We start from the raw sequence: 26,709 nt of genomic DNA on the forward strand, positions 1-26,709 counted from the left end.
AAGGCAGTGCATGACCTCACAATGGCACAAGATTCTCATTGGCTGGCAGGGTGTGATGTTCTTGGACAGCCCATGACATCATGGAGGAGGGGGCTGCTTATTGGCCGATGTGGTGTGATGTTCTGGAGCAGCCTCTGACATCATGGAGGAGGCAGGTGCTCATTGGTTGTCAGGCTGTGACTTCCAGGAGCAGCACATGACTTCATGAAGGAGGGGACACCTCATTGGTCAGTGGTGTGTGACATCCTGCAGCTGCCCGTGACCTCATGGGTGAGCGGGCGCTCATTGGCTGTTGCGTGTAACCTCATGCGGGACTGCGCGCCCATTGGCCGCCGGCCCGTGACGTCACGGCAGACGGGCCGCTCATTGACGGCCAGCGCGGGAGCGCGAGTGGCGCCGCCTGGCGGGCGCGAGCGCCGGCGCTGCGAGGCGCCGATTGGCCGGCGGGCGGGGCGGGGCGGGGCCGGGGGGCACGTGCCGGCGGGGCCCCGCGGGGCGGGCGGCGATTGGTCGGACGAACGCGCGCGTGCCCGCGGCGCGAGCGGGCGCGGAGGCAGCGCATGCGCGGGGCGGCGCGGGCGGGCGGCGATGGCGGCGCGGGGCTGATGGCGGCGGCGGGGGCGGCGCTGCGCTGAGGGAGCGGCCCCGGTCCCGGTCCCGCCCGGCCCGACATGGGCAACGAGGCCAGCCTGGAGGGCGGCGGCGACGACGGGCAGCTGCCGCCCGCCGCCGCCGCCGCCGCAGGGGCCCCGCCGCCGCCCGCCGCCGCCGCCGCCAAGCCGCCTTCAGCACCGGGCGGCGGCGGACAGCTCCCGCCCGCCGCCGGGCCCAGGTCAGAGCGCGGGGCGGGGAGCGGCGGGGGGCGCGGGGTCGGGCGCGGGCTCCGGGCTGCGGGGGGCTCTGAGGGCGCGGGGCACGGCTGGGTGGGGGTGTGGGCACAGGGGAGCAGGGCTGGCGGTGCGGGTGTTGGGGGGGGGCACGCGGGCAGGAGCTGCGGCCGTGTCGGGTGAGGGCAGAGCGGTGCCGGCTGCGGCGGGGAGCTGTGATCGGGGCTGCTGTGGGGCGGGCAGGGCTGGCTGGGGCAGGAGGTGCCGTGGGGGTCCGCTCTGTGGGGCTCCTGCCGTGGGGTGCCGCTCTGTGGGGCACCTGCGGGCGAGCGCAGGCAGGGCAGACAGGAGTGTGCACGGACTGCGAGCCGAGGGCACAGACGGGGCGGCTGTGGGGTGTGGGCAGCAGGGAGCAGGCAGGTGAGGGAGGTACACTGGGCTCAGGGAGGTGATGGAGGCTCCCGAGGCAGGTCACTGCTGGAAGGTGCAGCCCCAGGGGAGCTGGCAGCTCCGGGACACCCCTGGGTGCTGGGGAGAGCAAAGCTGCGATCTGGGGCTGGGTGTGGGACAGGGATGGAGTTGCTGGGGAGGAGTGTCGTGTTTGGGGGGCAGGACAAAGCGGGGTGCTGCCCGGTCCAGCAGCAAATGGGGAGGCATAGGGAGAAGGGAGGGTGGTTCAGGGTTGGTGGGTCTGGTCGGGATGGGGGGATGGTGCCTGGCAGCACACGGCTGAGAGCACCGGGGCATGTGAGCACCCCAAACGTCTCCACCCCACGTGTGACCACTCCCAAACGTGGCCACCCCAAGTGGAGCCAGCACCAAACGGGAAAGGTCGTTATGTAACAGGAGGGACATGCAGCCCTGCCAGGAGTCATCGGTGCAAAACCTCGCAGGGAGCTGCACCGAGCCGTTCTCCTTCTGCCAGGCAGCGCCAGCTGCGAGGGAGATACTTCGGAAGTGAGTGTGGGATAAGAGATATTTCTTAAAAGAAAAAAGCCAATCCTGAAGCATCATCCTATCTGAAAAAATAAAGTCGAGGAGCAGAAAGTTGCACGGAGAGATGCGGAGGATGCGGTGGGTGGTTCACCCTCAGTGTGTGGCCAGGGCAGGGCCATTCTGGGCTCTTCGCCTCGCCTGGGCAGTGATGAGCGCTGCTGGTCTTGCCAGTTGTGTGGCTTCAGACAGGGAAAATCCAGGTGGGAGGCTGAGCAGGAGCTGCAGTCTTGCCTGGCATTGGGCTCTGTCTTGCTGGGCTGCAGTGGCTGCTCACAGGCACACCGTGACATCCAGTGGGCTTCAGGGATGCTACAGCTGTGGGCAGGCTTCTGTCTGTAAGATCCCTGTGAGCTTTCACACAGTGAGTGTGAAAAAAAATGACTCTGAGGGAAATTGTGCTCATTTTCCTTTACATTTTTCTCAGTTTCCCTTGCTAGAGAGTCCCAACTCCTCTGCTTTGGATTCTGCCAGTAAAAAGTTGTTCGCAGCTGCTTGAACAATTTATAATTAAATACCTGTGGGGCTGTTTAGGCTGCTGTAATGAGAGGAGCCAAGGAAGCCATGCAGGTCTGCTGTCTCTGTCCAATTCTGGCACTGCTCCTCCATCACTGACCAGTCTCTGTGTTGGCTGCTGTGCAGTGCTGGGGGTTCCAGGGGATTTTAGGGTCCTGGAGCATGCAGGGCTGCTGGGTGGAGGAGCAGAGTCCGTAGCAGTGGCCATCCATGCTCCTCTGGTGCCAGAAACACCAGGTTGTTTTTTCCGGCCGTGCTCCAGCCCTCGCACACTGAGCTGAGGCTCCTGTGCCTCCTGGGAAGCTGCTGCTGGGGAGCTGCCCTCCCTTGCAATTAATTAAAGCAATTAAAGAGGTGGGCCAAGTGAGGCTGTGCTGTGGAGCAGCAGTGGGATGGGGACGATGCTGAGCTGTGCCAGTGTTTAAAACCTAAGCGTGGGAGGGTGTGGGGGGCTGAGATGACACTGAGGGATTTAAATTCAAGGTAGCAAAGTGGCAATGAAGGGAAATGAGGCCTCGAGAAGAAAGTGGCTTTTGTGAGGGGCGGGAGTGGGCACATAAGACAGACCATATGTTGTGAAAGGTTCAGCAGAGCACAGGATGTGCTGGCCAAGCAGTGAGTGTGCAGTGCTAAAGGTGCTGCTCCAGAAATCTCAAGTGGCCAGAGAAAGTGAGTTTCTTTCAATATCAGAGTAATTATTTTTTCCCCTCTGAATTAAGTAACCTAAATCCACATGTAAGCCAGTGAGAACCATAGTAGTAGGACTTTTCCGTGTCATTTTTCAGTTTGCTTTGTGTTACACAGAGAAATAGCCTGAATACCTTATAGGGGCTACCCTGGATTTCGGGCTCTTGTGTTTAAATCCATAATAACAGCTTCTAAGAACTGTGCATCCACTATGAAGATACTCCAGAGGTTGGAAAACTCAAATAGGAGTAGCATCTTCTCACTAAGTTGCAACGTCTACCACTATTTATGAACTTTGATTTTTTGCTTGCATGCTTTGCCGAGGCACAGGGGAGCCAGAGGTTGGAGGGAAGCTGGGGGCAATGCTCAGCTCTGGGGTGGTTTGGCTCTGCCAGCAGCTCTGCAAAAGGCCAGCATGGTGCAGGCCTGCATTGGCAAGGTGTTTTCAGTGCAGAGCTCACCCTTGTGCAAGGAGCTGCTGGAATCTCACCTGAGGAGGCTGTGCCTGACTCTGGTGCTCCAGCAAGGAGAGATGGAATCTGGGGAGGGAGGGAGGGCAAGCTTGCTGCTGGTCTGCTCAGACAAACAGAGCCTCTAGCCTGAAAGGAAAATGGCAGAGGCACCAATAACCTGTAGGATCACAGGAGCCCAGATTGGTTGCTGATGCATTTGGACAGAAAGCTTCTACTCTGTTCCTCCAGAGACACCCCTTAAGCAGAAGGGACAAGCTCGTTTCATGGGATGGATGGATGGATGGATGGATGGATGGATGGATGGATGGATGGATGGATGAAAAAGGCTCGGATGGCAGAGCAGGGATGATCCCAAGTTCAGAGCTGTAGCTTGGGGCACAGAGCTTTACATGGCTGGTAACCTGCAGAGAGACTTTATTGCTGCTTCTGACTGTATGTGCCTGATTTCTGCTGGATTCATTCAGGTTTTTGGTCTCGCTGCTGCTCAGCTGTGGAGCTTGCAAAAGGCTCTTTTTGACACCTGGATGCACGAGCTCAGGCTGAAGGATGGGAGAGGGGAAGAGGGGCAGTCTCCTGGGAAGCATTGAGGACCAGCCACAAATTCAGGGGCTGTGTGTGGGAGCAGCAGGGCTTTCAGCATCGCTGTTCCTCTGGACCTGGGTGATGCACACTGCAGGCAGGCTGCAGGCTGAGAGGCTGGGAGGGAGCTTGCTCCCATGGCACACTGGCAGAGGTGCCAGGACCTTTGTTTTCCACGCTGTAGGTCATATTCCAGTATTTTTTAAGCCTCAAGATAGGTTGTGAGCTGAAGGTCTTGAAGCAACCGAGAGGGAATATCTCCAGTACTGTGTGGTAGCACCTTTGGCATGGGCTGTGAGCTCCCTCAGAGCCTTCCCTTGGCTTGGCACAGTGGCAAGGCAAGTGCTGATCCTGTTTACCCTGCTGTACATCCAGCCTTGCTCTGTTTAGCAGGCAATGGAGCTTGAAGTAAAAAATCTGGTGATAGGGAAGAGCATAGGAGAAGCAGAACTGAAAGAAAGCCCTTTAAATCAGAGAAACTTTGGACAAACCATTGCAGTTTGGATGCTCCCTTTTACCCTCTCAGAAGCTCACTTGAGTGTGCTTGTTTGCTTGCCATAAAGTACCATCACAATGAGAGATAAGAAGTTTATACATAAAGATAATTGTTTAAAAAAAAAAAAGACTTTGCCTCTTTCTTTTTAAATGGGCACTTTTCCCAAGCTTGCAGAAATAAGCAGTCGATGTCCATTTTCATATGACTGTGCTAGAAATAAAACCAGACTGTGATGGGAAGCCAGGCTGTGGAGAGGGCTCACACTCACCTGGAGAGCCCAGAGAGCCAGCTCCATCCTCATTTCCATGCTCTGCTCTCCCCAAAGGCCCCGAGCCCTGCGCAGGATGGGGCAGAGGCATCACCACCAGAGGCATTGCTGGGAATTTCCTCAAGTATTAAAACAGTTTTTCCCTGGCTGAGCCATGGACTGGCAGTCTGGAAAAGCCTGCCATGCTTCTGCACTTATTGAGCATTAGTTTATTTGCTGCAAGACATTTGGAGGGTCAGGAGGGAACTGAGGCTGGGTTTGAGTGAGGAGGGGAAGAACAGATACGCAATGTTTTGAGATCATTAAACTTGTGCGAGCAAAACAAAAAGTAAAAGGAGTAGAAAATGGTGTACATGATGGATCAAATCAAAATATTTGTGGTGTTAAATACCCCACTGGGCATCAATTTATCTTCTGTCATGATGGGCAGGCGGTGCTGGCTGTGACACAGTGCTTTGCGTATTGTGATTGCTCTGACAGCAGCCATTAGGCCACTGAATCCAGACGGCACAATTCTGGGTGCTTAAGTAACTCCAAAACCTCTTCTGGGAACGTGCTCATCAATATTCACAGTGTTTGGCATCAATTATTAATGCCTTTATTTCCAAAACAAATACACAGATTTGCAGTCTGCCTCACAGGTTGGGGTTTCTCACTGCAGGATCCAGCCTGGATGTGGTGGATCTTTACCCCTGGCTTTTGCTGGGTGAGGGGCTCCTGGGGATGTCCCTGCAGTGCCCACTTCTGCCCAGAAAGGATATAGAAGAATTTGGGAGGATTGATGTCCTTTGCTGTGTTGGCTGAAAAGTTGGAGGAGTCCTGGGCTTCCTCTGGTACAATTGGAAGCTGTGGCAGGGCTGCTTCCTTTGCACTGGAAAGCTGAGTGCTGATGGTCAGCCTTCTAGTGGAAGGTGTTCCTGCCCATGGCAGGGGATGGGAGCTAGGTGATCTTTAGGGTCTCTTCCAGCCCAAACCATCCTGATTCTTCTGCTGATGCTCAGGAATGGAGCCTCAGCTCAAGTGGCCACATCCATTGGGGCTGGTGGGTCCCTGCACATTGTTGCTCATGTTGAGCTGGCTGCTGCCTCTCCACTTCTGCTTCTCCAGCGTGCTGCAATAAAGCTGTTTCTTTTCTCTGCTGTGTGAATCAAGCACATATTTGATGTTTCCCATCATGTCTCCAATTCAGTGCAAACAGATAGTCAGTGCTGTGGCATATTCCTGCAGTTTATATGAGTTTGGGGAATACTTGATGTGCATCTGGAGTGGCAGAACACCACAGCCTGCCTGCCACACAGCCTCTCTGCACAGCCATGTTCACCGCTTCCCCTGCTGGGGCTGGCACTGGGGCTGGCCCAGGGTGTTTTTCCAGCAATCCCTTTCCAATTTCCTGGTGTATGAGGTGCCCCTTGGGAAGGATGGGACAGGCAGCCAGGGTGCAGAGTGCTTCCCAAGAGCAGGTAGCTCAGTAGGGTGAAGCAGTTTCATGGCAAAGGCGTTATCATTTTTCACTAAATGTGACAATAACATTATCATGTGGACTTTGCTGTTGAGTGCTGCAGCTCCAGGATGTTCCTTGGGTTTCTTTTTTGGCCAGTGAGTGACAGCAAGTGCTGATGGTCATCCTGGTCCCACACATCGTAAGCTGTCATTCATCTTGAATTTGAGATCGTCGCTGTTGAGCCATCACTGTGTTTCCAAATGTCTGTTTGAATGACAGATCTGTTATTTTTGTATCAGTCTATGAGCACGACTATTCCTACAAACAAGGTTTTTTGTCTTTTTTCGTGCTTGGAGGTGCTAAGCTCTGGCATGACCCCGAGGTGCTGCTGTGCAGCCTGTCAGTCATCGATGAGCGCGTCGTACCGCTTTCCATGTCACTGATGCTGGCAAGTTTTTATGAATGTGGTGAGCTGGCTCCTTTCTGAGAGCACCCAGCACCCCCAGTGTGCTATTTAGGAGCCTGTAAGAGCAATCAGCATTGCTGGACCCTATTAATGCTGGCCTGGGCTTGATGGCATGGCTGGAAGAGATGTTCATGAGGTGCTCTGCTCATGTTTAATACCAAAGATGACTTAACTACACTGATGGTGGTGTCTCGCTCACTCCTGGCCTCTGCAGCTTTCCTAGTGTGTGTTTGATACTGAAGAGAGACCCCAGCCCCATTAAGAGACTGGGGACAGTGGGTTGGGTGGGCAGGAGACAGCAGCTCCCTGCCTGTGTTGACAAGTCAAGGAAAGCACCTCTGAATGCAATTTTTATTTTGTTTTCTTTTATTATTTGTGTAAGTCCCATGGTTTGGCTGGAGATGGGGAGGGAATGCGCCCTCCAGCCTGGCTGCTGGCACTGGGTGGCAAAGATGGTTATGATGGCTAGCAAAGACACCTCTGCAGTTCAGAGGCCTATGCTAGCCAAATGGTAATGAAATGGATGTTAAGAGTGAGCATAAATAAGTGTAGAAGCAGTTTACCAGATGGAACAATGGGATATATGATCACAGAAGGTTTAAGTAAAACTGTCACCTCTGAATGTACAAAGTTGCCCTCAGTCCAAAACTATAGTTTTTGTGATGAGCAGCAGATTAGCTGTTCTTACTGGCTTCATTCCCCCCTGAAGATGTGATTAAATAGTTTGGTGCATTCTCTTTTTTCAAACATGATTTAGTTGTGTTTCTAGGTCATTGTCAATAGAAGAAAAATGTTCATATATTTAATGCAGTCGAGTGCGTTGGGCATCTTCTGAGAGGAGCTACAGCACAAACCCCTCTCCTGCCCAGGCTGTTCCCAGACCCCTCTCCTGCCCCTGTCCTTGGCACAGGAAGGAAGTGCCTTTACACCTTCTCCCTAGAACAAGATGAGCATCTCCATGTGGAGCCTGTTGGTGCTCCCTGGGCTGGGCACAGCTGTCCAAGAGCCAAGTGATGCAGTGGGCTGTGCAGGGCACTGCTGGGGACAGCTGGAAACCTCTGCCATTACTTGCTGGTAGACACCATGAGACCCCCCATCACACCCCCACTAACGAGGTCATGACTGAGATTCTAAATGAGACACTCCTGTCTATGGAGGCAGACTGAGAGAGCTGGGGGTGTCGGGTCTGGAGAAAAAAGGGGGACCTTAGAGCCACCTGAACCTCTGAGAAAAGCATTTCCTGTCCTCTTGGAGGGTCTTGATAGCTCTAACTGAACTTAGAGCAAGCAGATGCTGCATAGAAAACCCATCCATGCTGCTTGGGAAATGTTGCAGAATTTTGAGGGTTTTTGGGCATGTGTGACTGACTGCTCTTCACTCGGTTCCAGGACCTGACAGGGACCACAGGCTCTCAGACATGACAGAGCAGTTTCCCACGCTGAACAGCTTTCAGATGAGGATTTGACAGCTCCTCTGACAGATGTAGAAGAAAAATCACCATGAATCAAAATGTCATTTGGTTTAGATGTGGCCAAATCCTGCATTTCAGCCAGGATGTTCAAGGGTGGCAGGACCTCCTCAGTCCAGCCTGGCATAGCAGGGACACTTGCAAAGGCCAGATGTCAATAGCTGAGAGCAGCCCCTGAACCCTTTTTCTCTTTGTTTCCTTGCATACCAGTGCAACATTGCTTTCTAGCCTGTCCTGAGTCTTTCCTGGCCTTGGGGGCTCATGGGCTTTTCCAGCTGCTGGGAGGCTCAGAGCCTGGTTCTCGTGGACATCCCTTTGCAGGACCAGTCCTGAGGGTTGTAGCATCCTGAATAGGGAGATTTATTTTGAAATTTGCCTTTATTTGTGGATTTTTAGCTTTGTTAGGAGATGCTTGGAGTATGCAACCTCTTGTGGTGTGATCTCAGTGCTTCTCAGGCTGCTTCATCCTCAGAAGTTGTATGGGGGTATGAAGTCAATTTGAGATGTGTCTTCAGCTATTGAATGAATCCTGAGGGGTTTGGTGCTCTTAAAAACCCACCTGAGACCCAAATGGGTCTGCTATGGGCTTTCCAGTAGAAAAAAGAGTCTGTTGGTATCTTGTGCCCTTCCTTCATCAGTCTAGACACGAAGAGTACGAAAAGATTTTGCCATATTTCATGTCTGCAAAAGGATGAAGTTGTGCGTGGGAATTACTTGCAAAGATTGACATGTTGTAGCTGCTAACCACCCTTTTTTTTTATTATTATTTAACCAAAAAACAGATTGCAGCCTAGGAAAAACAGCATGTTTTTTTTTCTTTCATCTTCTAAAGAAAACATTTCACTTATAGATATGTGAATTTATGCGTTATAAAATAGGAATGGTTGAAAATTGGAAATGTATAATAAGTTCTTAAGGGACTTGGTAATTTGCCTTTGTCGTGTGAAAAAAACCCAAATCAGCTGATAGTACAAAGCTTATGAAAGGCTGGGGAAAATGTGGGGTTGAACTAGATCTTTTTCCATGTTGACTCCAAACTGTACTTTTTCTTTTGATTAAATATGAAATTACTTTTAATTTATTTAGTCTCAATCCTAGTTACATAAACTATTATTTGATTGTACAGCTGGACTGAAAAACTGTAGGAGGTCTCACATTTAGGATTTTGCTGCCTGTCTCTCATTAAGCCTACAGCCTGATTTCTTTAAATGCACCTATTAATCTTCTTAGGGAGACAAATTGTTGTTTGGTTGGGTTTTTTCTCTCCTTTTTTTTTTTTAATTTTTTTGTTTAAATACTAACCTCCCAGTTAACTGGCAGAGTGAACTCTGCTGGTTTGCAGCCCTGGCAGGTAGGGCTGTGCTGCAGCTGCAGTTCCAGCAGCGCCTGTTGCCTTGCTGGGCTGGGTTTGCTCTGCTTGCCTCAAACACCCGAGGTGGCCACAGCCTGAGCTGTTCTCATCGTGCTCAGCAACAACCTCCGAGTCGACAGGAAGGAGTAAATGTATTTTCTTCCATTTTAATTTTGCTGTGGGCTATTTCAGCAGTTCATCTGCGGTAACTTGCCAGAGAAGTGGCTGCCCCATCCCTGGAAGTGTTCAGGGCCAGGCTGGATGGGGCTTGGAGCAACCTGGTCTGGTGGCCGGTGTCCCTGCCCACGGCAGGGGGGTTGGAATGAAATGATCATTAAGATCCCTTCCAACCCAAATCATTCTGTGATTTTATGAACTTCTGTTGCATTTTTGATTTCCAGTCTGAGACTCATGGGGTTCCAGGTTTGAGACCCATTAATGTAGCCCTTGTAGGACACAAAGAACGCCATGCTGTCCTCCAAGTGTGTAGATTTTTCCCGTGTTTTCTCTCAGATGCATCAGCATTGTTGTCTCCTGCCCACCAACAATAAGCCACCATAATTTGGGTTTCTTCTTCCCTGCTCATCACAGGATTTCTCAACACCCTGGGCAAGCATTGGTAGTGGCCCTTTGGGATGCTGCCCTTTGGAACCTTCTCCGCTCTCCTGTGCTGGGAATGGCTCTTGGGAGGGTGAGGGAGCTGCTGTCAGTCCCAAGCACATCCCTGGGCTGCAGCAGCTCTGATATGAGCTGTGAGATGTCTGGAGCAGATAGGGCTGGAGCACATTGTGCTGGGGCTGGGCAGCAGCAGCCGCTTCCCGTGAGTGCTCCTGACGCCGGCGGACGTGAGGAGGTGACGGTGGGTGCTGCTCTCATCCCTGTAAAACACTCCATCCTTTGTATTCAGGGCAGATCTCTGGTCCCAAGGAGCAAAAATATCCAAGCCTTCTCCTTTTCCCACCTGTTTCCCATCTAAGTTGTGGATGTTTTGCTTGGTAATCCTGTAGCTGGAGAGCACAACAGGAAAAGAGGTTGTTTTCATTTATATAGTGTATTACATAGAACCTTTTGTGATGGTGGTGATTTTCAGAGCCCATTTACCACTATACTGGATGAGGTTTTGACTGGCTACACACTGCAGTTATAGCAGAGCATCAGTTCCTGTTGGAGTGGAAAAGATGATGCCTATCACTACATTATATGCCACTGATTGCCTCAACCTGGCAAAAATAAGGCATCCAGAAACATCCCTCTGGGAGGAAACTCTGAACTGTCTCTTTAGGCATCCCTTTTCTGCTTTATTTTATCTGCCTTCCTCATCTTCCAGGCTCTCCTCCTCCTGCATTGTTAATGGATGTTAAGCACTGGTTAATGGATTAGGATAGGATTCCTCTTGGCCGTACAACTCAGTTTCATCCAACCCATCTCCATGATTACCTATTTAATTTTGATTTATTATTAAGTGAAAATATAGACCCAAACACTCTGAACTGACAAATTATCACACCTTTCTTTTTATTTGAAATACACAAACAAAACCCAAGCAGCTGCTCTGGGTAGGAATAAAGTGCCTTCTGCTTCTCAACCTGTCTAAAATTTGCTTCCCTTCCCAACTAAACTTCTCAGCCTTAAATTTTACCTGCTGCCATTTCTGCCAAGCTAAGCCTTCCGAGGGTTCTGCAAGGACAGATACATCAAATATGCAGATGCCTCCATCTCTTTGGGGACAAATGTTCTGGGCTGAGGTACGTGCAGCAGGGAAATGCAGGCAGGGACAAGGAGCCTCAAAGAGCTGCAGAAGCTGGAGAAATGTTTTCCTTTGATCCTATAAAGAATTTGGCAGGGGAATTTCAGACTCGTCTATTTCAAAAGTACATTTAAACTAAACAGCTTGAGATATTGAAGTTGATGGCGTCTCTGACAGTGTTGGTAATGTATTGTTCCTTGGGTTTCCTTTACCTTTCCTGTTGTGAATAATGAGTTTTACACATAAAAACATGATTCTGAGTTTGGTTTGCTATTCCAGTTCATATCTCTGAAAACCAGAAAGTGCAAATCTAAGACACAAAAACACTGAGCCCATCCAGTGCCAGCCCCTGGGCATGTCCCACCAGGCACTTGCAACCACAGTCTTAAATAAAAGACAATTTTGGACCCTGTGAGCTGGTGTGGGGAATGTCAGGGAGGAAGAAAAGAAACCTCTGCAGCTGAGAAATGCTTCTGAGAAACATAATCTGATGTGAAGATTTTGTTTAAAGGCACCTTTTGTTTAAAGACACAGATTTCTCCTCCTCACAGGGAGATGTGGGCTCACCAGTTTCTCCATGTACCTCTCCACATGTGCTGTATTTGGAGCTCTTTGTGAGGGATCAGTTGATGGCTGTTTCCTCAGTCCCTGCCCAAATGATCTCTTGATTGCTCTTCCACACCTCGGATATCCACTCTCCTGGTAACCTGAGGCAACAACCAAAAAATAGAATCAAGGACCTAAATGGCCTGGGGAAGAGGTAGAGGGACAATTGTGAGATAGCCAAAATGTGTAGAGGTGCAAAGACACAAACTGCACGATGGATAAAAATGCTGTGGTTTTTCACAGACACACACAAAAAATCAGGTGCCTTGTTTCATTTGCCCAGGCTCAGATAAATGAGGGTGCAAAGTCAGGATTTTTTGGTTGCTGCATAGTCACTAGGAGCTGCCTGTCTCTCTGCAGTGTGGCACTCTGATTTCCTCTCCTGGAAATTGCTTTTTAACTGTGTTTTTCTTTCCTTTTTCTAAAAATACAAACCAGTTTCTTTCTGGTCTGTCATTACTGCCTCTTTTTTAACAGCACTTCTCTTTCTGATGGATCTTCCTTTTTTTTTATGCCTGGAATGAATGTTGTTCTCCGTTCTGGGCTGAGTTTGGTTGACTCAAGCTGTCATGGAGATGGATAATGATACATTTTTTGCATCAGATTTTAATTTTGGAGCATGGGTGGAACTCATCCAAAAGAAGGGCCCTGCAGTCTTCCCAGTTTCTTAATGGTTGAATACCAACTTCTTGTGGAAGGTAGAAGTCTGGGGACCCTTGTGTGGTGTGGAGATGACTGGGATGTTGATCTGTTGGAGCCAGACCCCTGGATTGACCCTTTTTTGCCACCTGTGACAAATGCTGCTCGTGTTGGATTCATTTTTTGAGCCAGCCAGCACCTGCAGGAATCTATACAGAGTCAAACCTGAATGCAAAAGGGAGAATTGCAAAGCCAGACCTTGGTGCCACACTCTTTGTGGGGAAGGAAGCCAGAAGCAAGTCAAGGGAACAGGCTGCCTTTGCTCTTCTCTTTGAATTGCTTTCCAAACTGCGTTTTTCCCAAAATAACTTAATTGTGTATTTTTGGGGGTGGATTGTTCTATATTTGTTGATGAGCATTAAATTGATGTTTTCTGAGAATGGTCCAACATGGCTTGCAGAACTCTTTGCAGAGCATCAGTGTCTGATTTAGAACCCATCACCACATGTGGCTATGGTTGTTCTCTGCGCCTCACTCTGCATTTCTTGACCTTGGATTTCACCTGCCATGGTGTTTCAAGACATCCAGTTCAGGAGAGCCTTCTACAGCTCTTTGCATTCAGCTTTAGCTTTGAATATGCTGAATAAATTTCCATGGCTCAGCAAACTTGTCCTTTCCTTATCCCCCCTCCTTCCCAAGCCATTTATGAATATCCCATTTATCCCATGGCAAGATCCTGCACCTCTGCTTGTGAAAACCTGACCATCTGCCTCTGTCCTGGGTGTCCTAAATCCTGATAAGTTATAAACCCATAAGAAGGATTCCTCTTGTTTCTTCATCTTCTATTACTTCTTTCTTTCTTTCTCCTCTTTCTTTCTATTTTTTCCTCGTTCTCTCACTTAATATTTTTCATTATATTCCTTTTCTCCTTTACTTGTTGTTTAATCTATTGCTGTGTTTGGCCTTTCTTAACCTTTCCTTTCTTTTTTGCTCGGTTCCATGGAAATTCCTTTTTACTCTTCACTGCTGCTTTTATTTCTTTCTATCAACCTTCTCACTTTTCTCTTCTTTTTTCCCGTTGTTCTGAATTATTATCTTGTGATTTCTGTTCGTTTCCAGTCCTTCACTAGTTGAGCCAAGTCTGTTCTTTCTGTAGGTTTTTGTCGTTTGCTCTCGACGCTTCTGTACTTCGTCAAGCAGTGCTTCATTCTGCTTCTTTCGTAGACTTCTTTCTCTTTCTTTCTTTCTTTCTTTCTTTCTCTCTTTCTTTCTCTCTTTCTTTCTCTCTTTCTCTCTTTCTCTCTTTCTCTCTCTCTTTCTCTCTTTCTCTCTTTCTCTCTTTCTCCCCTTTCTTTCTCCCCTTTCTTTCTTTCTTTCTCCCCTTTCTTTCTTTCTCCCCTTTCTTTCTAGATTTTTATCCTAACAATTCTCCCACTTGAGATGATTTTTCATACTAAGTATTGCCTTTTACTCCTGTAGCTTGGTTGTTTAATGCTATTGCTGTGTTATGGCCTTGTCTTAAACCTTTCCTTGACAGTGCATGTTTTGCTAACAGGTGCCATGGAAACTTCCCTTTGTTACCCTTCCACCTGCTGCTTTTAATTTCTTTCTAACAAACCTTCTCACTTTTTCTCTTCTTTATTTCCCGGTTGTATCTGAAAATTATAGTAATCATGTGAATTTCTGTGTCGTTTCCCAGTCCTGCACATAGATTGAAGCCAAGTCTGTTACTGTTCCTGAAGGTTTGTGTGTCAGGTTTGGCTCCTCAGAGCAGGCACATTCCTGTCACAGGATTCAGTCCAGAGCAGGTAGCTTCATTCTGCATTGCTTTAGGGAACAGCTAACGAACTAAACAAAAAATTGTGTCGCTGCTAATTAAAATCAGAGAGGCTCTCGAGGAGGGCGGCCTGGGTTATAATCGTAGATTTACAAGATAAGCTTTCACCAGCCGTGTGCCATAAACATTCCTCAGCTTCATGCCGTGGTTTATCTTTCAGCTTTGCTGGCATTTTGTAAATACAGAGCAGTAATTCATGGTGTTGGCTTTCCTGGGACAAAGGCCTTCAGTTAAGCGTGACTGCAGCAATCAGCTCCTCTACCCTTGCACTGCCAGAGCTCACATGTGGGATGGGAGCGGATCAAGGCTGAGGGGAGCGGCTGCTCCTTGCCTGGGGTGCTCTCCCCACCATCCTCGTCCTTGCTGCTGCCCACAGGACTTTCAAGATTGTCATGGCTCTTTGATGTAATTTTACCACACATAAATGCCTTGCTCATAGCAATCAGTTGTACAAGGAAGGATATGGAGGCAACAATTGAGTAGCTGAGTGGAAATCAGACTGAAGAGATGGCTCCAGCCCACACCTCTCCATGGCTCCTGGGGATGTTTATCCCTGTTTTAGCTGCTGTTTCCCTACGTGCTCCTTGGTATTGGTCGCAGGGCCATAACTCTGTGGCACAGCTCTTCATTCATTGCAGACCTTCCAAATCCTGCAGTAAAGAGGAGAGGAGCTCTGCAGGCAGCAGCTCACTTTCCTGTGCAGGCTGCAGCATGGCCACCCTCAGCATCACCTCAATTAATGCTAAACAAGGGGCACTTAATGAGCCCAGACCTGCTGAGCATCCTCCCCTTCAGCAGTGCCCTCAGGCCCAGCACCTGGGGTGACTGATGCCTCCCGTCCCTCCAGGTCCCCCCAAAGACTCCAAGGCTTCACCTGCACTGCAGGTCCAAAGCTGACCCTCCAGCTGCACCCATTCACTGGATGAGGTGATGTTCCTCCTTGTCTTGGATCTTCCAGATACCTCCTAAGTGCCCAGAGAGAGGCAGAGAGGGATTGGATACCCCATAGCCTTTCTAGGCTCTCTGTGTCCATCCCAGGCACAGTGAAGCCCTGGTTCTCATCACTGAGCTGTACAGCTCCTCTCACACCCTGCAGCTGATGGCATTTTGATCAAGAGGTGGCTTCTACTCCGTCTCTGGAAGATTTAAATGTAGTTTTCAGCTATCACAGAGGAAACAGATTTTCCCTCTCGCTGAAGTAGAATGAATATTGGACACTGCACTTACCCCTGGGGTATTTTAATGCTTTGAAGTTCAAGATCATTAATGTTCTCAGTAACAATTTTATCATTTTAAAAGGAGACCCTGTTCAAATCTTTGGACCTTTACAGTGCCTGCTCCTGTAAGGCTATCTGAAAAGTGATCTCTTTGATATATATGGGACTGAGATCATTACCTGCCAGCTCTTCTGTCAGGCCTGTTTGCCTTTGGCTCTGAAGGGTTTGGCCAAGATCCTGACAGTGGTGGCCACACGTTTCAGGCATCAGCAGCTGAAAGAGCAGCTCCCCAGAGCAGCATGGGGTGGTCTGCAGGTCACTCAGTGACCTTCTGGCTTGTGAGAGCTCATGTGAGAGATGCAAAACTCTGCCCTGACTCCTGTTCAGGTCTTGGGGTTCATAGAGGCTGCTCTGGACTCTGTAGGGATCAGCTGCCTTGCATTTAATTGCAGATGTTCATTATGGTGTGTACAGGGTGTCTGACAGACATCTGACCTTGGGGTTCTTTGGAGAGGTCTGGGGATGTTGGTCTGGTGGGCAGGAACAGCCACGGCTCTGGGTTTATATTGCAAAGTGCTCCAAGGGAAATTACTCTTGGCTCAACCAGGGCTAAGTAAGGTGCACATTAAGTATTTGCTTGCCACGTAGCAAAATTAGAATGGTAAACAACAGAATACAATAAAATAGGGTCGAGTTGGAAGGGCCTTCAATGATCATTTAGTCCAACTGCAAATGATAATGATTCAAAAACCTTTACCAAAAGGCAGTTGTGCAGGAATGAAAATAAGCAAGTAAATGCTTATTTAGAGCTTAAATCAGTCATAAACCCTTCTGCTGTGTAGGATTCAGCTAATAAGATGGCAGATGCCTCTCAACAGCCGTGCCTGACAGAGCAGCAGCGAGAGTGACATTGATGTGTTCTCCTGTTGCAGATTCTGGGTTGAGCTAGACATGGTGCTAAGGCAGAGAATAACTGCTTGGTGGTGGCTGTGCAAGCTGGAAATCTCCTGGATCCTGTTACCTTTCCATGCATGGCATTTCAAACAGAAAGGCCAGCAGCAGCTCTGGTGTGTGATCCCCTGCAGAGCCAGGGCCAGAGGAGGGAGCTGGCAGGCACACGGTGCCCGCAGCGCTGCTCACCCACAGCACCACCCCTGGGCAGGGCTCACTTCGGTGTGCTGGCTGCCCGTGCCTTGTGCCGCCCCCTGCCTGGGTGTAACAGCGAGGCACAGCACTCAAACGATCACATTTCTCTGTATTTATGAGAACAGGTGTGAGGGTGGAGGTTAAAGACCTGCATGATGACCAGATGGGGTGGAAGCAGGAGCTCAAGTACGCTGTCAGCATCAGGAGATGAGCTTTAGGGATGCCTCAGTCGCCAGGAAAATGCCTGACAGGAGCTGCATCTTATTTGATGGGGATAAGGCAACCCTGGAGCACAAAGCTGCAGGAGAACAGGGTTTTTCCACTGCTCACAAAAGCAAGTCATTAAACACTGTGGCCTTTCACAAGAGTGCTTGTGTTGCCATCTAATAAAATACTCCCTGACGGTTTCTAGTCACCATTTCGTATTTTCTATTTTGATTTCAGCTGTGTGGCATTCGCTGTTTTTAAACCATCCATTTCCAGAGTGATTCTCTTTCTGCATGGACATCAGTGTAATCAATTTAGGGGTACTTGGATTTAAGCAGGTGCTTAATTCTGTAACTGCTGGGGGCTTTTTCTTTGTCAAAGCAGAGCCTGATACAGGATTCCCTGTGTTGGATGTAGGACTTTTTAGAGCTACAAGCTGCCCCCAATAGAACACCCAAGCTTGGGGTATATCTGACCATTGCTAGTGTGAGAATTTCAGTGCACAGAGCTGAAACCAAAGGCCCTCCACATCAGACACTTCTTTTTCTGTTTATTTATTAAAAGGGTTGTCCTATTTTCTAGTCAGACTTGCTGACAGGCAGCGTTACCAGCTAACATTTGCTATTATCCCGTGCTGTTCCTTTGCCAACCCATAACCATTCAGAATTATGTCTTTCCAAGTCAAACCCAGTGCCATTTTGACCTAGAGTACAACTGCCAGCTTGTTTAGCTACCTGTTTTTTTTCCTAAATAGGTTACACTCAGTGATTCTTAAAATCAGTCATGTGGATGTTCACATCAGGTTGCAGTCGAACCAACTAGGTCAAATCTCTGCTCGTAGCTGAGCAGCTCCAATTCTTGTTGGTCAGCCCAGCCTCCCTCTTTTGGGTGTGAGCCTCTTCACGTGTCCCTCTTCATGCTTTATCTTGAGTTGTGTGCTGCTCATCCCTTTGCAGATAAACAATCATTTTCCCTTTTTTCCTACTATCAGAAAAGACTTGATTGTCCTCATTTTGCTGATTTTTGATCTGGTTTTGAAGCTGGAAGCTCCCTTCTATGGACAAATTCAGCTCCTCTTTGAAAAGCCTGAGCAGGGCATGCAATTTGTAAAATAATGATGACACTGCCACTTATTTTCATGGTGTTTATCTAGTACAATGCAGTAATTAGATGAGTTGCCCAGCAAGCAAGGACCCTTTTCCCTTAGCAGCAGGCAGAGGAAGGGATGCAATCCCTGTTTCTCGGTTGCACAGAAGGGCTGCAGCTCCTGAAGGATTTACTCAGACCACAAATGCCAAGCTCCTGTGGATGCAATCACTGCCAGGTGGATGTGGCCAGTGTGCTCAAGGCAGGGATGTGAAATTAGACAAAAAGCAATAAATCAGTAGAAAACCAATGCTGTCTCTTGAACTTTCCCACACAAGTCAACAAGATTTCATTTACCAGCTGTGCATGTAGATTTTGTGTAATATTGTTATTGCTTGATTTTATAGCAGAGACATTAACAGTGTTGGCATTTACCTTGTGATGGTTATTGCTCCCAAGTTAGCACCTCTGCTGACAAAGGGCCTGTTGACATCTCTTGGGATGCTGGCTCCAAGCCTGGGTCTTGCCTGTAAAATTCAGTGGCACTGATGAACCTACTTGAGTTAAATTAGAGCAATTCCCTCCTACAGACCCTGACTTTACCTGGGAATTCCCAAATAAGAAAGCTGTACCAATTTGCTGGCAGAGAATTGTAAACCAGTGCTATGTCATTGCATTGCTTTTATCTCCCCTGATGCTGCTGACATCTTTTCCCTGGTGCTGCTGTGGCATCAAAAGTCTGGTTTAGGACAAATCATGTTTTTCTGAAATTAAATATTAACCAGCAAGCAGTCTAACATTTGTTTTGACTGTAAGTAGGACTTTGTTTTTAAAGCTTTCCCAATTTTTGCAATTTTAATGCAAAAATGTTATTTTTACATTAGGGAAAAAATCAGGCATAAAAAAATCTGAGATGTTTGTGACATCTCACAGTGCTGAGCTTGGTTTTGTGGTGAATGCCTTTGACCCTTGGTTTTCCTTGTGCTGTTCATGCTTCTGATCATTTTGGGCAGCTCTTCCCCCTCAGTACTTATCCATCTCCTCCCAGGGTGTTGTGTCAGCCCTAAATAGAAAGGCTGGTTCCATATCCATGTCTGTTCCTGAGTGGAACTAGGGAATTTCTGGGCCTTTTAATCAGAAGTATCTGATGGAGAGGCAGAGCTGGATATGGATTAATGAATGTCTCAGGTTGATTTTTGGCTCTGGGCTCTGTGGCAGCAGCCTTGCAGCTTTACCACCTCTCTTTCATGGAGCTGAGAGTTAATTTCTGTTACTTGGCCTTGTGCTGGAAAATGGAGGGAGTTTTAGAAAGAAATAGGAAAGACACAATTTTTCAATTTACAAACAATAAAAAAAGGAAGGAAACAGTAGCTGCCCACCCTCCCAGTGAGTGTGGGCAGGTGAGTAGAGCTGCCTGCCTGCCCTTCTTGTGATAAAAAGCATTCATAGGACATAATAAATGAAAACTTTAACAGTATAATTGTTAATACACTCAGTCAAACACTTGATATTCTTTAGTTGTACAAAATTATTACTCCATTGGTTACAGAGAGTGCAGCTGAGTTTGGACTCCATATCACCCAATATTTCTAATTCAGCAGTTAGGGCAGTGCAAAATCAATACATCCCCCATCAAACAGAGGAAATCCTGCCTTATTAAGGCATTCCAGTTTAATTGTTAATAGATACTCTAGTGAAATTGGGAGGAATTCTTTGGAACTGGTTATCAGCCCAGTGCTAGTTAACTATCAGTGATAAAGCCTGTAAAAAAACCAATATAGGGCTGAGCTGCAGTTTGGGCTTTTGTAACAGGAAAAAAAAAGGTTTCATAGATGGGTACAAATCATACAAATATTGGATCATCCTTGCAGAAGATGCAGTGAGCGTGGGCCTGTGTTTGATTCCATATGACTATTCTCATGTTCTTTCCTGAGGCATCTCTCCTGGATTGAGTTACTGTATTTGACAGACCAGATGATTTCTTCTGGTCTTAAAATTTCACGGGTATGTTCAACTGGTGCAAGTGAGAGACAGCGCAGCCTGTGTCACAGGGGGGTTGAGGCATCCTGGATAATTATAAAATAAATAAATGCAGTGTTGGTAGAAGTGCATGGAGTGAAGCTGCTGCTGGGAATGGGATGGAGGTGGTGCCCAGCATTACTTAGCACTTGAGAAGGTGCAGGGAGCTGGAGCCCAGTCTGGGAAAGCATCTCTGACCTGCCAGACAGTGAGCACCAACACCCTCCTCTGTCTTGTGTGCCAGCAGTGAGGCTCAGGGCTAAATAACAGCACCTGCTCTATTGTTCCTCATGGGCTTTTCCATTTCCAAGAGAGCCACACTGTTTTGGGAAGGGAATCTGAACTTGTCTGGGTGTTACCTGACAGCTCCCTGATGGAGTCAGAATTCTTGGTGGCAAGTATTTTTCATATCAAATGGGGAAAACCCCTGAATTTTGAAATTTGTAGTGGAATAGAATGAAGAATGGTTTGGGATGGGAGGGAGCTTACAGACCACCTCATTCCACCCCCTGGATACACCTTACTGGATACACATTCAGTATCCCAGGTTGCTCCAAGCCTCATCCAACCTGGCCTTGAACACTTCGAGGGATGGGGCAGCCACAGCTTCTCTGGGCAGAAAACCATTCTGCTGTTCCAAACAACAATTATTTATTTGACCATATAATGTTATTTCAGAGTTGTTTAATACACCATTAGGATAGGGTGTGTCTAATACATAAATGCTGAGGGTTTTATAGAAATATTAAATTTAAGTGAGAAGGTGCATTTTGCTTTCTGACAGTACTTCCTTTGGTGTCTGGGGCTGAGCTCTCCAATCTCCACCAGCTACACATGGTTTTATGTGTTTTATGAGGCAGTGGCTCTGCAGCTCTTGACATCAGGAGTCAAACCCCAAATCTGAACTGAAGGGTGTCAGAACTAACAATGGAGGAGCAGCACATGCCAACAACATTCATGGCAGGTGCTGCTGTAGGGCCAGGAGCAATTTTCTCTTCAGTCTAGAACAGATCACCCTCTCCCTTAGTGCTTTGCTTTATTATTATTGTGATTCTTTCTCCAGAGAAGTGGGTTTCAACCTGCAGACAGAAAGTATTCCCAAAGTGCTATTTTACTATTTATTTTCATCAAACTTCCTATTACTGTGGCAACATGCACTTTGAATTTCATTAGTTTTATGCATTTAAGTTCCCTTTTTAAACCTTTATAAGGTCAGGCCCTGCTTGGGTAAATCAACAATGTATTAAATTTGAGGTTCTGAGTAATACTTTTCCTTAAACAGCTGTAGATCACAGGTAGTGAGGGCATTAGGGCTTCTGCTTTTTTAAGAAATATTTGTGGGCATTACTGATAAGCACATGGACCAAATTATTTGGTAATTAGATAAATATTTTCCATCATGGATTCATTCTGGTGCACTTGTGATGCATCAGCAGCACATTACAGGGTGCCTGCCCTGAAGCCACATGGGAGGAGGGTGTGCAGGCTGTCATGCTGTGCACTGCAGCTCAAAGCTCTTGCAGCTGGAGCTGCTCCAGAGCTCCTTGGGATGTTCAGGAGCATCCCTCAGCACTGTGGGGTGCTGAGCATCCTACCCAGGCTGTGGGACTGTGGGACTGCTGCAGAACCAGCAGTGGGTGCAGTGCCAGCCTCAGGGCTGCTCCTTGTAAGTAGCTCTGGTTTCACAGCGAGGTTTCATCACCCTGTCCTGGGGACCAGAATCGTCCCAGCTGGCGTTTTTTGCCCAGCCAAGACTCACATCACCCAGAAGAGGGTTCAGCTGGGGGCAGCCAGCCCACAAAACCCCTGTTGTCTGTGTTTGCCCCTTCAGTGCTGGTTACTAAAAGGGAGCCAATGTGCTCTCTCTCTTGATTTCCCACTGCTGTGGCCCCTGGGAAACAAGTCCTTAGCTGCTTTCACCTGTGACTTGCTTGGTTCTGCCTGACAGGTGAGGAAGTACAAGTAGTTCTCCTGCCTCCATCAGGCTTTTGGAGGGGTTTTCCTTTAATAAATGGGCTCTGGTTTCACAGCCACTTGTGAGTGTGGCTGTGAGAAGCCAGTTTAGTGCGTGTTGGCCGTGTCCCTGCAGAAAGGGCCCTGCAGGCTGCAGAGCAGAGTCACGGCTGCCTCCTGCAGTGGGTTTGTGCTGGAGAAGTGCTGGGAGCCCTGGCTGGCAGGAGGCTGAGCTTCTCAAACTTCTCACGCACGTTTTTATGTGCAACTTTCTGACTAAAGTTCAACTCGGAATACACCGAGTAATTCAATTGCATCTCTGCCGCTGGGTTATGTAAGAGAAAGCTGAAATCGCGCCTCGTTTCGTAAGGTAACATGTATCCTTCTGCTGATCTGAGCAATTTCATGGTTTGCAGTGGGGTTCTGCTGTTACTTCTTGACTGAGCTGGGATTTTGAGGGGGAGAGGGTGTTGTAGCAGTTTTCTACATTAACTGGCATACAAATGTTTGAAACCTGGGCTTACTGTGTGTGTTTTGATGGTGTTTCAGCACGCTGAGGAGACCGGAGCAGCTGGAGCAGGCCGGGGGCCAGCGGTCAGCATCGCCCTCGCTCGCACAGCCTGCCGGCAGCTCCCAGAGCCCGCGGGAGATGCGCGGCCGGGGCCAGCCCGCAGCGGCGGCGGCAGAGGGGCCGCGGAGGACGCTGCAGGTGGACGCCAGGAGCCAGGGCTCGGGCAGGTCTCCCTCGGTGTCACCGGAGCGGGGCAGCACCCCCACCTCGCCCTACTCCGTCCCGCAGATCGCCCCCCTCCCCAGCAGCACCCTCTGCCCCATCTGCAAGACCACAGAGCTCACCTCGTCCCCCGGGCAGCCTAACTTCAATGCCTGCACTCAGTGTCACAGCAAGGTCTGCAACCAGTGTGGCTTCAACCCCAACCCGCACCTCACCCAGGTAATGCCTCCTCTTCCTCACGCAGCTTCCTGGCTGCTTCGGGTGGGTTCTTGCTTTCTCCAAGCACAGAAGTTGCACCTTTGCTTTTGGCAGCTGCAAAGCATTGACCAGGAGCAAGGGTTCTGCTGGTAATAAGGGAATAATTGTGATAATGTGAGCTTTGATGAAATGGGGCAGACAAATTAGTTGAAGGGGGTTGGTAGATTAGCAGGGCTCAGTCTCTGTTGAGACGTCCCAACAGGCTGAATTCTCCATTGTCAAAATTGTCCCTGAGTCCAAGGACTCGACAGCAAGGAGGGGAGCAGGGGGCTGCACTCCAGGCCGAGGTGAGGATGTCTCAGTGTCTCAGCCCTGACTCACAGCAGGTTCTGGTGGGCTCCAGCCGCGTCACGCCGGGCGCAGGGAGGGAAGCGCCAGGAGTCGTGCACGACACGCGGCAGGGCCGGGGGAGGAGCGTTCCCTCCGTGGGATGTGTGACATGGATGCTCGGGGGCCGGGGGCGGTGCCGGAGGTGGTGCTGGGGCTGGCTGAGGTGAGGCGCTCCCTGTGCCAATCTTCAGGTCACAGATCTCCACGCAGGGTGGGAAGTGATTGGATGGTTTTTTCAGCTTGAAGAGCCAAACCGCAGGGGTTTCTGATCTTAAAACAGAAACTTCAAGCTGCACTTTGGAAAGCAACTATGCCATTCCAGTGCTTGATAAGACAGGATTTAGGCACTGAAGCCCCCGGGATACCCAGGATTTACTGCCAGTAGCCATTTTGTGGTAAGCATGCAATGCTTGCTCCTGATGCTAGACACAGCAGTATCTAAGCATCCTTGTTTGAGGAACTCCTGCCTTCCAGTCCTTTATCCTGATGGAAGAAATCCTAGAGTTATGGAATGGTTTGGGTTGGAAGGGACCTTGAAGATCAAGTAGTTCCAGCCTCCCCCCATGATCAGGGCTACCTTCCACTAGACCAGGTTGCTCCAAGCTCCATCCAGCCTGGCATTGAACACTTCCAGGGATGTGACATTCACAGCTTCCCTGGGCAACCTTTTCCAGTGCCTCACTACACTGATAGTAAAGAATTTTTTCCTTTTATCTAGTCTAACATACTGTCTTGGAATTTGAACCCATTCCCCCCTGTCCTGTCACTACATGCTCTTGTAAATAGTCTTGCCCCATGAAGGAGATACCCCTGCTATAATGATGCATAATTAGCTGGTTCCTGATATTACTTCACAGGTATTTACCTCTGCAAAGATCCAAATAAGGTCTCAGATCTTAATAAAGAGCCCTGAGGTGGAAATTCAGAGTCCTGCAAAGAAATGCCATGGGCTACTTTTCTGTTTTGCTTATAAGTTTCATCTTTAATTAGATTTGCCAATCATTAATTTGGTGTCCAAGCATTGCCTTGAAAGTTGTCCAGTTACTCTGAACAGTATCAGTTAACAAGGAAACAACAAAATAAAAATGCAATAGTTTCTCAGTTTCTGGTCTTTTCTCTTCTGCTTTACCCACAGTGGGCTCTACCCTGAGTCTCTCTTGCAGATACCAATATTAAAATATGTCTGTGCACAGAGACTTTTCTTAACTGCTCTAGGCCATTTTGCTCTTGGCATCTCTAGGTCTCTGTGCCCTCAGAAATGTGTTTGACTGCAGAGCATTTTTAAACATCAAATCAAAAAAGAATTGGACCTGAAATGGAAAAAGAGGTTGTTTTTTTGGTCTGTCCTGAGTTTAATATGCATTTCAGCAGCAAGCAACCTTATGACTTGTAAGTAGGTCGTTGTGGGAGCTGGGGGATGAAAACAGTTGTCCAAGAGAAGTGTTTGCAGCTCATGTTAGCAGCCTGTGTGATGGGCTGGCCGGGGGAGCAGCAGTGGTTGCTGCCTGGTTGGAAGTGTGACTCATTTTCCTCAGCATCATTCCTTGTGCTGCTATCCCAGAGTCACACAGAGAGGTGCCTGAACATCCTGGTGCTGTTACTGGGGGTAGTGGAGGCAGCTGGAAGGGTTGGGAAGGATCTCTGCAGGTTTCCTGTTCCAACCTCTGCTCAAAGCACAAGCAGGGAAGGGATCTCAAGGCTGTACCCCATCGGCTCCTGGAACCTTCCAAGGGTCCACCTGCTGGGCCCAGCTGCTCCCCTGCCTCCCCTCACAGGGAAAACATCCACACAGTCTGATTCCTCCAGCCCAGAACGTGCTGCAGGGTGGCTGCATGAGGTGTTGTATTTTCTATTTGCATTTCCTTATGAATGTACTTTCATGTGTATAGTTGCCACTGCCACTTTGTGCTGCAGTAGATATGAATTTGTGACTTCTTTCTGCTTTCAATGCTCTCTAGCAGGATTATATCATCAAAAATACCACGTTTTCTAAGAAAATCAAACTCAAGAAAACCATAATTGTGTTTTGCTTGGTACATCCTCTGTGCAATCCGTGGAAATGCCAGAAACCACTGGCATGGTGAGGTAGGAGCCACAGGGCTGGTTTGGCATAATGATCTCTCAAACTGAGAGATCATTTTTTGAGAGTTGTATATAAGTATAAATCTTGCATAAACACTTTGTTTGCATTAGTCTTTTACTTGTGTATATATATCCACAGCATAAAATAGCTTTTCGTAATATAAATTTAAAGAAAATAATAGACTGAGTGTGTGAGCTGTAATCCATCAAGGCCTATCTTGCCACTTTCAACTCCAAGAGCAGATTTTTCAGAGGAGGGTTGACTGCACCACCTTCACTTTGTACTTCAGTAATACCTTCTCCTCAGAAGCACATAATTCCCTTTGAAATACTATTTTTCTTTAGCTGTTATTTTATTCCTTTTTGTTTGACTTGATGGTCATTTTATCTTAAAAGCAAGTAATGAATTTTTGTGCTGATGAAGCAATCAGCTTCTGTGGCATCTCGAGTTGATCACTCGCTGAGAAAAACAAAATCTCTTTTTGGGTTTTTATTTCACTGTCTGTTTATTCCTTTGAGCAGCAGCTCGTTCTTGTTTCACAAGACTGGGCAAACAGAAGTTCCTGTCTGCTGCTGGTGTCACTCATATTTTACATGTAGATAATTATATTGTTCCCTCTGTTCATCCCGTGCCCTGAAATAGCTGCTGTCATCATTTTCAATTTGGTCGTGTGCTGGTGAGCTGCTTTCCTTGTTCATTCACTTATTCCTGAAGGTCAGAGCTCTTGCCATAGACAGTTATTTTAAGCAAGGAAAGGGAATTATCAAGCAGGGAGCAATGGTGGCACCATTAAAGACAACAAGTTTTAAAATAACGTGTTAAAGTCTAGCAGTTTGTTTCCAGTCCTGTGCAGAAAATAGGTTTTTGAATGGAGATGTGTTATTTTAAGTGCAACATTGCAGCTTTCACATTCTAGTAGGATTTTTAATTTCTCATTAAAACTTTTTTTCTACTTTTCCTCTGTGTTGTCTCTGAGGGTGTTTTTGGACAGCTTGTTCTGTAGGACCATACCAGTGATGCTGTCATCTCCTCCAGGGGGAATAGCTCAGTTTCAAACCAGTACAATAGGTTTAGAAAATCCTCTTTTTATACATCTCTCACTTTGTTCTGCCGCTCCTGTGGCTTTTGCCTGACTGATCCAGCAGCATGTTCATCTGATTGGATTTGCTCTGTTTGGTATCATAAGGAGTAACCTGCAGGCATCCTTTCTGCTTCTCTGGGGTTTTGAAGTGCTGCTGCACATTGCTAATTTGATAAATTAATTTCTTCTTCAGTCTTCTCTT

The 26,709-nt window shown here is 48.2% G+C and overlaps 1 protein-coding gene across 4 annotated transcripts in view; it reads left to right on the forward strand.

Annotated features, from left to right (window-relative positions):
* The first annotated feature begins 589 nt into the window (after nucleotides 1-589).
* BSN (bassoon presynaptic cytomatrix protein) overlaps nucleotides 590-26,709 on the forward strand; it is an 87,291-nt gene continuing 61,171 nt past the window's right edge. For 2 of the 4 annotated variants that reach the window (XM_064724476.1, XM_064724477.1), the window contains exons 1-2: nucleotides 590-832; nucleotides 22,572-22,974. In XM_064724476.1, the coding sequence (XP_064580546.1) occupies nucleotides 672-832; nucleotides 22,572-22,974 (564 nt within the window). In that variant the 5' untranslated portion in view covers nucleotides 590-671. Of the gene's footprint in view, nucleotides 833-21,941; nucleotides 22,018-22,175; nucleotides 22,393-22,571; nucleotides 22,975-26,709 lie in introns of those variants that run through there. The other 2 variants (XM_064724479.1, XM_064724478.1) reach the window with 2 other exon arrangements.

The sequence above is a fragment of the Zonotrichia leucophrys genome, chromosome 12 (assembly GCF_028769735.1).
Source record: "Zonotrichia leucophrys gambelii isolate GWCS_2022_RI chromosome 12, RI_Zleu_2.0, whole genome shotgun sequence".
NCBI classification, from domain to species: domain Eukaryota; kingdom Metazoa; phylum Chordata; class Aves; order Passeriformes; family Passerellidae; genus Zonotrichia; species Zonotrichia leucophrys.